Genomic DNA, 15,042 nt, shown 5'->3' on the forward strand with positions numbered 1-15,042 from the left:
ATACACCATGGAATACTATGCAGTCATAAAAAAGGATGAGTTCATGTCCTTTATAGGAACATGGATGAAACTGGAAACCATCATTCTCAGCAAACTATCACAAGGACAAAAAAAACCAAACACCGCATGTTCTCACTGATGGGTGGGGATTGAACAATGAGAACACATGGACACAGGAAGGGGAACATCACACACTGGGGCCTGTTGTGGGGTAGGGGCAGCAGGGAGGGATAGCATTAGGAGATATACCTGATGTTAAATGACAAGTTAATGGGTGCAGCACACCAACATGGCACATGTATACATATGTAACAAACCTGCACGTTGTGCACATGTACCCTAAAACTTAAAGTATAATTAAAAAAAAAAGAATTATCAAGGACAGTCATGAAAAAGATAAAGTCACCAAACATATTGAAGTACGTAAACGCTAAGAATATAATTTATACATGAAATAATTATAATTAATGGATATTAATTATGGTATTTTTCATTTGTACTAATTATTATCTTTTTTCTTCCATATTTCATTTTATTACATTTAGCATCATGCTGCTATTCCTGCAAATACTGAACAAGCATGGGATTTGAATATTATACTTCTAAATAAATGAATTACTCAATCTCCTATGACCATCTATACATACTCCACCTTCAAAAAGTACATCAATATTATATCATTAAGGAAATAGTAACCTTTTCTTCTCCAATATGCATGACATTTTTGGACAATGCAATTGTGGCACTGGCACTTATTTCAGTGAAGAAAAACTTTGTGGTTCTATGGCATTCATCATTTGACAAATGCAAGCATCTTCCTTATCAATCAGCTCCTACTGAACTTACTAGCACTGACTGTGGAATCCTTAAGGGCCCATTACATTTCTGAAGAAGAAAGCTAAGATGAAGGACATGCCACTCCGAATTCATGTGCTACTTGGCCTAGCTATCACTACACTAGTACAAGCTGTAGATAAAAAAGTGGATTGTCCACAGTTATGTACGTGTGAAATCAGGCCTTGGTTTACACCCAGATCCATTTATATGGAAGCATCTACAGTGGATTGTAATGATTTAGGTCTTTTAACTTTCCCAGCCAGATTGCCTGCTAACACACAGATTCTGCTCCTACAGACTAACAATATTGCAAAAATTGAATACTCCACAGACTTTCCAGTAAACCTTACTGGCCTGGATTTATCTCAAAACAATTTATCTTCAGTCACCAACATTAATGTAAAAAAGATGCCTCAGCTCCTTTCTGTGTACCTAGAGGAAAACAAACTTACTGAACTGCCTGAAAAATGTCTGTCTGAACTGAGCAACTTACAAGAACTCTATATTAATCACAACTTGCTTTCTACAATTTCACCTGGAGCCTTTATTGGCCTACATAATCTTCTTCGACTTCATCTCAATTCAAATAGATTGCAGATGATCAACAGTAAGTGGTTTGATGCTCTTCCAAATCTAGAGATTCTGATGATTGGGGAAAATCCAATCATCAGAATCAAAGACATGAACTTTAAGCCTCTTATCAATCTTCGCAGCCTGGTTATAGCTGGTATAAACCTCACAGAAATACCAGATAATGCCTTGGTTGGACTTGAAAACTTAGAAAGCATCTCTTTTTATGACAACAGGCTTATTAAAGTACCCCATGTTGCTCTTCAAAAAGTTGTAAATCTCAAATTTTTGGATCTAAATAAAAATCCTATTAATAGAATACGAAGGGGTGATTTTAGCAATATGCTACACTTAAAAGAGTTGGGGATAAATAATATGCCTGAGCTGATTTCCATCGATAGTCTTGCTGTGGATAACCTGCCAGATTTAAGAAAAATAGAAGCTACTAACAACCCTAGATTGTCTTACATTCACCCCAATGCATTTTTCAGACTCCCCAAGCTGGAATCACTCATGCTGAACAGCAATGCTCTCAGTGCCCTCTACCATGGTACCATTGAGTCTCTGCCAAACCTCAAGGAAATCAGCATACACAGTAACCCCATCAGGTGTGACTGTGTCATCCGTTGGATTAATATGAACAAAACCAACATTCGATTCATGGAGCCAGATTCACTGTTTTGCGTGGACCCACCTGAATTCCAAGGTCAGAATGTTCGGCAAGTGCATTTCAGGGACATGATGGAAATTTGTCTCCCTCTTATAGCTCCTGAGAGCTTTCCTTCTCATCTAAATGTAGAAGCTGGGAGCTATGTTTCCTTTCACTGTAGAGCTACTGCAGAACCACAGCCTGAAATCTACTGGATAACACCTTCTGGTCAAAAACTCTTGCCTAATACCCTGACAGACAAGTTCTATGTCCATTCTGAAGGAACACTAGATATAAATGGCATAACTCCCAAAGAAGGGGGTTTATATACTTGTATAGCAACTAACCTAGTTGGCGCTGACTTGAAGTCTGTTATGATCAAAGTGGATGGATCTTTTCCACAGGATAACAATGGCTCTTTGAATATTAAAATAAGAGATATTCAGGCCAATTCAGTTTTGGTGTCCTGGAAAGCAAGTTCTAAAATTCTCAAATCTAGTGTTAAATGGACAGCCTTTGTCAAGACTGAAAATTCTAATGCCGCGCAAAGTGCTCGAATACCATCTGATGTCAAGGTATATAATCTTACTCATCTGAATCCATCAACTGAGTATAAAATTTGTATTGATATTCCCACCATCTATCAGAAAAACAGAAAAAAATGTGTAAATGTCACCACCAAAGGTTTGGACCCTGATCAAAAAGAGTATGAAAAGAGTAATACCACAACACTTATGGTCTGTCTTGGAGGCCTTCTGGGGATTATTGGTGTGATATGTCTTATCAGCTGCCTCTCTCCAGAAATGAACTGTGATGGTGGACACAGCTATGTGAGGAATTACTTACAGAAACCAACCTTTGCATTAGGTGAGCTTTATCCTCCTCTGATAAATCTCTGGGAAGCAGGAAAAGAAAAAAGTACATCACTGAAAGTAAAAGCAACTGTTATAGGTTTACCAACAAATATGTCCTAAAAACCACCAACTAAATCTACTCCAAAAATGAACAACAAAAAAAGTGAAAGACTGCAGTTGTGCTAAAAACAAAACAAAACAAAACAAAAAAAAGTAAAGAAAGATTACTTTCGAGAGAGAAGTTTAAGCTTCACCAATGCTGCTCCTGACCAATGGAAATATGTACAACTTCATTCAGCATTTTAGGTAACTGGCTTCAAGGGGTACTGTGGCAACCAAATAAAATAACTCCATTTTCTAAAACTTTCATGTAACTTTTATGTCTGGACTACAGTTAAAGTGGACAAAAACATTTCTGTATTTTTTTTAAGTATATAAGAGTAGTTGAACTGAGCAATACCTCCTCCTGTGTTGTATTACACATATTAGCCACGAGTTTTTGCAGTGACCAGATAAACTTGAATTGACACGTGGTGTAATAAAATGGACAAATTCTGTAGAGTAGACACAGTGAGTATGTGGACCTCTTTTATAAGGAAAAATACATTTTGGATTAAAATCAATTGCTTTTGTCTTGTTTTGTTTCTAAATAAAGAATAATTTCTGGGAAACATCATCTGATCAGATATCATTTAAATGACAAAGTTTTTAAAAGATGTTTTTCTATAATGAAATTTGGAATGCTAAGAGTGAGACACTTTTCTTTGGTGATGGGACTACCTACATTTTTATAAAGCCTCAAATATGGATTTCAGAAAGCATTTAATCAATATTAAATGGCAATCATAATTTGTATTTAACCCTTTAACTATTGACAGAAACTCTAGGAAATTATGCATTCACTTAAGGATTTTTTTTAACAAGTAGCTTTTGGAGTAGATTAAATTATTCGCTTGAGATAATATAAATTCAGTATCTGAGCAACATAAAGTCTTATTTTAATAATTAGCAGTAGCTTAGTTTTAGGCTGCTTGCTTTTTTTTTTTTTTTTTTTTTTTTTGAGATGGAGTCTCCCTCTGTTGCTCAGGCAGGAGAGCAGTGGCAGCCTCGGCTCACTGCAGCCTCCACTTCCCTGGTTCAAGCAATTCTCCTGCCTCAACCTCCCAAGTAGCTGGGATTACAGGCATGTGACTACATCTCCGGCTAATTTTTGTATTTTTAGTAGAGAAAAAGTTTTGCCATATTGGCCAGGCTGGTCTCGAACTCCTGGCCTCATGGACACCTTGGTGTCCCAAAGTGTTGGGATTACAGGCATGAGCCACCACACCAGGTCTAGGCTGCTTGCTTTGCAGAAACTATTGCCAAATTTCATTATGACTTATGCTCTAGGTATAATTTTCAAATCTCTCTCTGATTCAAAACAGTTAAGGAGCTTCACTGAAATAACAAGCAAATAACTTAATAATTTACTATATTGAAACATGGCAAGGAAACAACATGTTTCAGTCCAAGACTAAGATTTTAAAATTACACCATAAAACATATAGGATTAGTAGTAGAAGTTTAACAGATTCGACTTTCTGAAATTTCTTTTATTTAGCTCACCCCAATATAAAAATGACATAATTCAGATACTTCCAGAGTTTGATACAAATTTAAGAGGAATGATGTTAACTAAAGGAAAAGCTTCTGAAACTATTTTAAAGTAAAAGAAGCAATTAAGAATTTAATTTTTTAGTCCAGTCCTCTAAAAATATATTTAAGGCACTGGTAACCCACAGCTTAAAAGATTACAAATCATTGAATGGAAGTGCCAAGTACATTAGTAGTTCTGGGAAGTGAGGAGCACCTCTGCCTGGCCGCCCCGTCTGGGATGTGAGGAGCGCCTCTGCCGGGCCGCCCCGTCTGGGAAGTGAGGAGCGCCTCTGCCCGGCCGCCCCGTCTGGGATGTGAGGAGCGCCTCTGCCCAGCCGCCCCGTCTGGGATGTGGGGAGCGCCTCTGCCCGGCCGCCCCGTCTGGGAGGTCTGCCACGGAGGACAGACGCAATGTGGGGGCTGGACGTGGTGGCTCACGCCTGTAGTCCCAGCACTCTGGGAGGCCGAGGCGGGTTGATCACTTGAGGCTTGGAGTTCGAGACCAGCCTGGCCAACATGGAGAAACATATGAAAAATACAACAGACAAACCAACCAACCAACCCAGCAACAACAAAACAGATCTACCTTGGAGTCATACTCTAATTTTTTCTATTTTCCTCCCTTTCTGATCCTTTATCCCACTTTCTTTTTCTTCCTCTTCCTTCTTCTTCTTTGTCAAATAGAGGATTGAGTTATTATCATTGATCCATACAAAGTCCCTCTCTCATTTATTTTCTTTAATTCCCACCCCCCATTTCTATTCCCCATCTTCCCATGTGCAACCTTCCTAATATGTTTGATATGCATCTTTTTGTTTGTATTTTTAGAAAATGTTTATTGTTTTGTGTGCAAAAAAAATTAATAAAAAAAATCTTATATAGGGAATATACGGAGTTCACTTAAAAAAAAGAGAATTAAGATTTTTGAGGATTTCAGTCATTTTTACAAACAAACCCCCACAGTCCTGCAAAAATAGAAGTATTTCTGTATAAAGCAAACATTCTGAGACAATAAAATACCACAGTTTTTATAGGCAAATTGTTTATCTCTCAAAGTTACAAAGCTTTCATGTTAATTGCTATTGTGTCTGCTCATAAGCAACTTTTAACTTTTCTTACAATAGCTTTCTGCATAATATCAATATCTCACTGGCCTATAAACATTTCCAGCACTGTAGTCATATCAATTTATTTGTTAATATTAGACATTTCTTTTGTGATAGCATTGACAGTTTCCAATTGAATCCTAGCTGTTTTTGACAATGTGAGAGGGAATTGTTAAGAACTTCTTAAAACAAAAGGGTAAATTGAGTTAACTTTAACACAACCAAAATATGAAACTTGCTAATTCAACGTGTTTCTCAAACACAAATTTTACAACCTGATGAATCACTATCACACAGAGGCTGACATTAGAATTTATCAGCCAAACATGCACATACATCATGAGAGGTTTCAGCACCACAAACAGAGCTTTACAGAGCTCAGCTATTTGTCAAAAATATAGGAGGTGAAATACAACCTATTAGGATGCAGGCATAGTATAGGTCAGTAACAACTTGAGCATGTACCTTGTATGTTTCTTTGAAACCTATCTGCCTGAAGAAGTATCACAAACGTGTCATAGCACTAAGAATTCATTTTAATCTACATATTTCTTTTAAATTTTGTTATGAAATATGCATTCTGAATAGACATCTAGTAGTGAGCATTAAAATGAAGTATTTCTGTTACAACCAAAAATATACAGACGCTCAAGGCAAATCATGAACCTACTGATTTGCTTAAATTTTAATGTAAACTTCCAGTGAGAGAGAAAAGACATCTGCTTCAATGAGAATGGTGTTTCATACTCTGTTACCTCTTAATCCTCACATAAAACTAAGCATTGGTCAAAGTACTCAAACCATTTAAGTTACAATTTTGTGATGTGATATGGATGCTCTTGTTGCAAAACACAACTTTACCTATAACAAATAAAACTCTAAAGTTTATAGCTGTATGAATGCTACTTAATCTGCTCACCTTGTATGGAGAAAAACACCTTGGCACAAAAATAATTTTTGAAGAATTACATATTTTATAATTGATACTACAAAATAAAATTAAGATTTTCTAACAATAAGCATACCCAATTGAATACAAAAATATATAAAAACAATGCGAAACAAAATATGTATTTTATAATGTATATAATTGTCAGTAAAGCTAAGCAGCAACAGGTTGGCAGACATATGCTAACCATTTCACCAAGAAAGAAATGAAATAGATTTATGGTACATATACTAGTCATTTAATACTTATTTTAGTGTTAAAGTTTTTATTCTAATTAGACAAAAAGTTTTTAAGTAAAACTACACACAAACAAGCATAAGTTTAAAATAATTCCTTAGTTTATTCATTTAATTATCTTTTGTTATAGTCAATAAACATTTATTGTATGGCTATTAGTCACAGGAAAAAGAGAAATAAATAGGACAAATTTTCTACCATCTAAAACTTATATTCTACTAGATTATATTCTGGTTTATTTTCTTCATCAGTGTTTTTACAAATACATGTTAACTGTGTTATTTGGTAAAGTCCCAGCCTTAATCCTTCATACTTTCACAAAATGATAATGCTCAGAAAAAATACAAGGTTTTTTTCTTGATCTAAAATGTTTTACTTATCACAATTTTGATGTAAAAGCTTGCTTCAAATGTAATATTGATTTTATTCACTATATCTGCAGAAACTAGCCTAATACTATCCTTTAGACTGGCTAAATTAAGAGGCATATTTAGGCTGAGTGTGGTGGCTCAAGCCTGTAATCCCAACACTATGGGAGGCTGAGGTGGGCGAATCACAAGGTCAAGAGATCGATACCATCCTGGCCAACATGATGAAACTCCGTCTCTACTAAAAATACAAAAATTAGCTGGGTGTGGTGGTGAAAGCCTGTGGTCCCAGCTACTCGGGAGCCTGAGGCAGGAGAATCGCTTGAATCTGGGAGGCGGAGATTGCAGTGAGCCAAGATCACACCACTGCAGCATGCCACCCTGGCAACAGAGCGAGACTCCGTCTCAAAAAAAAGAGGCATATTTAGTTACCATAAATTATTTCTGTGCATAAAACATGGATACCTGTTATGTGACCCCTATTTCAAACTCAAAGAGAAAATGAGAATTGAATTTCAAAAAGGTTTATCCAGCACAGACAAAATGTCTATATATCTTTACAAGGAGGAGAACCAACTTACTCTATCCACATTAACCCTTACAAGATGTTCCAATAACTATAAAGAATAGTCTTAAAATTTCAGAGATTAACATTTTAGATGGAAAAATCCAAAATGTGTCAGAAACTAATAAAGCAAACAATAAAAATAACTAAAAAGTTTAAAAGTATACATGTATTAAGGAGTGAAAAAATCTCAATAACATATCTCACAGCCATCAAAATTATGAGGAAATAATTCTAATTATATATGTCACCATTCACAGTATCTTGGGCTTCATCACAATGCTGATTTTCTAGGATATAGGGAGTAATGAATAGTAACTAAATTGTGGCTATATTTTCTTTGATCCAATCTTTTTCCTCAAATTTCCCAAGACATTATAGCAAATAAGTAAAAATTTTTGTGAAAAATATAGTTGTGACCATTATATTTACTATATTATATATTATATATATTATTACCATTATATATTACTATATTTAAGGGTCTCAAAAGGATATTTTGCAATCAATTAAACAGAAAAGACTACAGTGATCTTCTCCTTCAGATGCTAATATTTTCACTACATCTTTGCTTCTATAATATCATTTTACCCTAATGAATGCATTGCTAACTAGGTCGTTGCTTGAGAGAACTACAGCATTGTACTGGAATGCCACGTCTAGAAACGGCTACAATCAGTATCATGGAGTTTTGGGAAAAGACAGAACTGACTCCAGTTTTCACACAATGACTACTTTTATCTGTTCATTTGAAAAGTAAGGACTTGAGTGTTAAGAGTGACCATGGCCTAGATTTATGTTATTCTTCTAAAGGAAAAGGAAAATATTATTTTTACAGAGGAGCAAAGTGCAAAATCAGAGTTAATATTAACAGTCATAGAACATATATCCAATTCTAAGAAAAATTATTAAGAGAAAAAACTTTTAAAAAGAATATTACAGCAGAATATAGATTATTTCCAAAATTTGGCCTAAACATTTCATTTACAATATACACAGAAGGCTCATGAATTGGGTAGTATGTATTTAGTATGCTCAAGTGAGAAGACATCATATGAAATAGAACATGATTCCTTTTTGTTCATACTAAAAATAGACAAGCCTACAGAGATTTGAATTTACCTATTCTAGTTCACTGTATATACATCTCAGAAGGCTCCTAGCTCATCTTTGAAATAAGCCATAGAGCATATACCAATTAAGGGAGTAAATAACTCACAGATATGTCAATAGGACTTTTTCTTAGGAGCAAACTGAAGAGTTCAAATAATAAATTCAAAGCTAGCATCACACACAATTTCAAAATTATTGAGAAGTGGCCCAGAGTAACAAAGCACAGCAAAAAGAATTGTGGTTGACCTTAGTAAGCCTTTTAGAAGGATGAGCTACAACAACATTTGGAGACCTCACAGTACTTTGTGTGTTTATATTTACCTTTTCTAACTCTACTACATCACCAAGAAACTAACAGTATTATGTGACCATTGTAAAGAAAATCCAGCTTCTCATTAAAATATATGGTTCAGCATCTGAAGTTATTGATTCAAAATCCAATTGTGATACTCCTTTGTAATGTTTACCAGCCTCTGGAACAAATAATGGAGTGAGCTTGGGACATAAATTAACCCTCCTAATCCTCACATTGAGAGAATCAGGCTGTAATAAAACAACCTCCCTGTCATTTGTGGTACTAGACTCAAGGCTGGTAAAGACAGAAATAGTTCTTAAACCAACAGAGGTATCATTATTAAAGCAATATAGCTAAACACACCCAAATGGTCTTTCGAAAGAATACGATATAAAATTGAAATTCATTATCAGAACTGGGATTAAGGTCAGATACCTCTAGTAAACATCTCTTTAATAATGGTTTCAGAGAAGAGTCACCTATTCAATAAAAAACGAGAAATCATGTCACCAAAATAACTTTAAAGCTCTTACCTTCCTATCCCTATTTCCTAGTAAATTAATCAATGAAACAAAATTCTAGTACAGAACTTTCATATTAAATCATTTGTTTTATCAAGATTTTAAAAAAATATTTACATATAAAATGCATGAATTCATATAAGTATATGATGCTAACAAGTCAATTCAAACCCCTGAGTGTAAAAAAATTTCTTCTAACCACGGATATGGCATGTATAAAATGTATTTAAAAAGTAGAAAACAAAAGATTCGTTTCTTTCTACAAACAACATCTTTTCCACACAAATCAATAGGAATTAAGTGATTGCAGTGAAAAAAAAAAATGAACCACAACAAAAATAACTGTGTGAGGCTAAAGGGAATTAGGTTTTCCTTCCAGTGGATTATGTGTGCCACAGTCCAGGCTCAGTCCTCAAGTGACAATGCAATGCTTGAGATATTCTGTTGATGCATGCATAGAAAATAATAAATATATCATTAACATATTATGTTTAGATAAACATGCATTTATATTTACTTGAGTAGAAAGATTACAAATTAAGAAGGAAGGAAAAAGGAAAGGAAGAAAAGAAGGAAACATTCATAAATTGTGAATATGTGCCAGATTAACAATTTGCTGTGCTCTTAGGAAATCCACTTCAGATCTAAAGAAGGGGTGTGGGAAAATGAACATTTGCCATCTTACAATATGACAGGCATGCTAATAGACAGGCCTGCACATCTCTTTCTGTACATGTATAATGTGATATATATTACATATAAATGTGTATAATACATTACATAATTACAACCCAATTTATGTGATCCTCATGAAATTTCTTTGAGTTCAGCATTAATATTCCAATTTTATATATCAGTCTCAGAGAAGTATTTAAGTATATTTCCCCAAGAAAACATATGAACTATATATTCATATAGTTAATATGAATGCATATTAACTGTAACAAAAATAATAACATAGAGCAAAAAACAAATAAAGCAAATGACTCAACACCAAGAGAAATAATAACAGGAACTTTATAAGCATGCCATAACTCACAACAATAACTAATAGGTGATTTTTTGGAGAGGGAACAATTCATCAATAGTACATTAGATTCATTAATTGTTCCTATTATCTTCTAACTCTCCCCATCAGTATGTTCTTTTATAATATTCCTATCTCAGTTTCATATCAGAAAATGGGATAAAGAGTCGTTATTTGTCAAATTGCAGTTACTACTTATTTGCCAAACACAAAGAACACTAGTTTATCAAGAAAGGAAAACCTATGGGTATTCCTATAAATAAAACCTTTAAAATAGGAATATACATGAAGTTCCAAGCAGATGTAAGGCTAGAGACTTTTAAAAGAATTTTTCTGCAATTATTTCCATGCATCTACTTCACATTCCCAATCTATAAAGCTCTTGTCTTTCTCAGTCCCATTAGAGGAAAATACAGAATGGTCAATTATGTTTAACCTGCTTGCCAACTCTCCGATTACACTTATCATGCACAATAACTCAGAAGGTATATCCTGCATAAAAAGTGAAGTTTGAGAAGACAGAAACTTCTCTTCAACATTTCCATCCTTGTGAGTACTGACACTATAGGCATGGGAAACTTAGAATACCACATCAACACCAACAGCTTAGAGAGTCAGATGTCATTGTGAGCTGATAATGCTTAGCTTTGTTGACTGATGTGTAATCTATTGCAAATCTTGGGTTCTTAGGAGTTCTACTTTACAAATTGTATAATATAGTTCAAAAGAACAAAATTATTAATATAGTTTAGATGACAGGGATTGCATATTGATAAAAGAGGTAGCAAAAAGTTTAAATAAAAACTGGACACCATCAAATTTATCTGTGTGATTAAAATCTATAGCTACCCATAGAGGAAGCTGATCATCTATACGTCTGAGTGAAAGAAAGAAGGTGGTTCTTTAAAGGACTTTCTTAGGTTAATGAGATTCTATGGAATTAAATTGACAAGCAGAAATATTTTTATGTATAAAGAAGCTCCTCAGTGTTCAACGAGTACTAAAGTCACTATGTTGACCTATTCTCATCCCAAATGATATGGCTGAGCTTAGTTGTTGTTAGTGTTGTTGTGATTTTAATGAGTCATTTGTATGTTAGTGCTCCTTCTAAGGATCAGGTCTAATAGCAGCAAGGTTTCTAAGCAGGGAAGCAAGGAGTGGCCCATGCTTTATTCACACACCATTTATTGAAGATCTACTGTGTACCAGACAAAATATTAGCTACTAGAGATTCAACATTGACTGCAATAGACAAATCTCCTGACATCCTAAAACTTAAGAGTGAAAAGGTAAATAACAACAAATGAATCTGGCAATTGCAATTCAGGGAAACAAAAGTATGATAGGCAGAGGGACAATTACACATATTTGGGGTGGTACAACATTCTCAGTTATTGTAAGGTAGTCCAAAAAGGCTTCCAACTCAGAGCTAAGACAATCTTTACACAATATCCCAGTTAGAGGGCAGAGAAATGTTAAGGGTAGATTAGGGATGGCATGAAGATACTAATAGGCTGAAAATCTTTAGTAATGACAGAGTGCTAGGCAACTGAGAGAAAGTTCTGAAGGACAAAGCAGGAGCTGGCTTCAGAAAGAAAAATCAGGAGGTGGGTAAAAATCAAACTTTATTTTGTGCTAACCATGTTAGAAACCAATATCCTAGGAAAAAATAACTATGCCAAATTTAAAAGACCACAATTAATTTATAAGGGTACAAAGATTCGTTTGTCATATTTCAATCGTAACTCCCTATGTAGTCTAGCACTCAGCCTCCTTCAGAGTTAGAAATATGAGAATATGTGGGAAATAAAAAAGAAAAGAAAATAGACATGGGTACACTCTATACTCCACCCTCTTAAACCTTCCCTAATCTGAAATCACACATAACTCAAAAGCCTCATAAGTGTACTCTCAGAAACAAACATCCTTTATCTTCACAGTTATTATAGTCCAGTATTTGATGGCTATCTAATTTCAAATGTTTTAAAAATACATCTCCCATGAAATTCGTAGATGGTCAAAATGTCACTCCAGCTTTCTACTGTCTCCCCAAAGGACAAATAAAGGAAAGAGAGACTAAGTATTCTGGGTAATTTTGTATATAGAAGCCCAAATGTAATGTAAAATTGTGATTGATGCCTTTGATTTTAAGATTGACCTAGTTCTATTTCCACTGTCAATTGTATTTCTTTTTCAGAAATTTCACAAATATGTTACATAGAGTTTAGTGAGTATATAAACAGATACAGGAAAAACCAAAAAAATTACTGTGTCTAATTTCCTTAGACTATATTTTGTATAATACCAGGCATACTTCTAACTACCTAGATTTTATATCACTTTCTTCAGATAATATTTTTAAAATGTTCTCTATTATGTTTCCAATTGGAACGTTGAACTCAAAACTTAAAGAGTATTTGTAGATGTACTGATCAACATAAATCAGGTATCCATTCTAGATTTTCTATAGTTTCTTATCATTGTGCTCTCCTAAGAAGCAAAGTTTTATTAATATTGTCTAAGATAAGGTAGTCTAATTTGGATTATTAGAGTAAAAAGTGCATTATGTCACAGCATTTTTGAAAGCTCAATTTTGAGGATGCGTTTTTATAGTTTATCTCTTCTGTTATGAAAAACATAAAATTTGGAGATATTTTTGCTATGAAATTTTATCAAAAGTGTTTTGGGGAACTCTGATATATACATTATGAAAATAGTTATTTTTCAATTCTTCAATAATGTTTCGATTGAAAAAATTTTTTGGAGATTTTAGCCTGAAACCAAGGAGAAAATTCTAAACAAAAAATAAATAGGATAAAAGCACATCACATCCACCTTCCTGTGATATTTAAAATACTCATAACTGAGTATACTCTAAAAAGACCTCTTTAATATCCTGATGCTAGCTCCTAATTTAGTGGAGAGGACTCCATCTCACCATAGCAGATGTATCTGTTCCATTTCACTATGGTATCAATAATAGAAAAGGGCCAGGTAGCCTCTTAAACAAAATATTTACTAAATATATGTAACAGAGTGATTTTCACTTTATTGATAAGGGAATTCTACCCCAATACTAGGCTATACTACTCAGGCCAACTGTTTCAGTGTGAATACTCAGAATATCATGTAGAACATGTAAGTAATTCAGCACAAATTGTCATCTCATTCTGGAAAAAAATGAATCCAGTTTTAGCTTTACTGAAACCAGGAGATAAAAAATACCATAATATCTATGAGACCAATGGCCCCTGATTTTGAAACTAAAATTAAATGTGAGGATATTATAACACTCTACTGATTACATATCTATAAAGTACTTTTTAAGATATAAGACATACTCATACATATCATGCCTGGGATTTGATTTATTATCCATATCTACTCTGTGATGTCAAGACAATGATGCTAGCCTACCTTGATGAATTATTGGTCATAAGGAAGGAGAAATTGAATAAAAATATTTTCAGACAAATCTGCAATCCATTGAGTCTTTCCATTCCTCCAAAGTGAGCACTGTGACAGAGCTGTGTCTTTCTTAGAAGTGATGGGCCTTATCAATAAAGATTTTTACTGTATTGAGAAAAGCTAACCCTGTGATCTTTAAATACTCTGGCTTCAGAAAGGAATTTTAATATTAAGCCTCTTCCAAAGTTCTTGACTTGAAATCCCAACATTACCATCATGATGCCACATTATTCTTTTAAAATATACCATTTCAAAATATGAAATAATTTTTACATGTTAATAACTGAGTATATTTTATTGCAGAATTAACATATGCTTATTATACAAAATCAAGAACATACAAAAAAGAGGGCCTCACATTCTCCCTGTCTACCAAATACACTCTTACAAAAGCCTGTCATTCTGCCTTTGAGAAACTTTATAATATTATCTCTTGACTCCACTATTTCACTCTTAATCCAGACTAGAGCTGCCCACACTTTCAAGGTATGTATCATCAAAGACCTCTTATCTCAGAATAAAAGATGACTTCAGTGCCCACCCTGTTATCCTCCTACAGCCCTCAAATCTCCCAATGATGTGACCGACAGACATTACCATTATATAGTAAATGGTAGGTCAGTTGCTTATATGTCACCCTACTACTTTTTTTTTTTTTTTTTTTGGAGACAGAGTCTTGCTCCGTTGCCCAGGCTGGAGTGCAGTGGCATGATCTCAGCTCACTGCAACCTCAGCCTCCTGGGTTCATGCAATTCTCTGTCTCAGCCTCCCAAGTAGCTGAGATTACAGGCACTCACCATCATGCCCGGCTAATTTTTGTATTTTTAGTAGAGACAGGGTTTCAGCAT

General features: G+C 34.4%; 2 protein-coding genes across 7 annotated transcripts in view; one reads left to right on the plus strand and one right to left on the minus strand.

The window, feature by feature from the left end:
• Positions 1-3,581, plus strand: part of LRRN3 (leucine rich repeat neuronal 3) — a 34,951-nt gene extending 31,370 nt beyond the window's left edge. For both annotated transcript variants that reach the window (XM_003261196.4, XM_030826755.1), the window contains exon 2: positions 546-3,581. In XM_003261196.4, the coding sequence (XP_003261244.1) occupies positions 904-3,030 (2,127 nt within the window). In that variant the 5' untranslated portion in view covers positions 546-903 and the 3' untranslated portion in view covers positions 3,031-3,581. The remainder of the gene's footprint in view (positions 1-545) is intronic.
• The window catches only part of IMMP2L (inner mitochondrial membrane peptidase subunit 2), an 894,195-nt gene that overhangs the window by 472,934 nt on the left and 406,219 nt on the right, over positions 1-15,042 (minus strand). The window lies entirely within an intron of this gene.

Source organism: Nomascus leucogenys, chromosome 13 (assembly GCF_006542625.1).
Source record: "Nomascus leucogenys isolate Asia chromosome 13, Asia_NLE_v1, whole genome shotgun sequence".
In the NCBI taxonomy this organism is placed as follows: Eukaryota; Metazoa; Chordata; class Mammalia; order Primates; family Hylobatidae; genus Nomascus; species Nomascus leucogenys.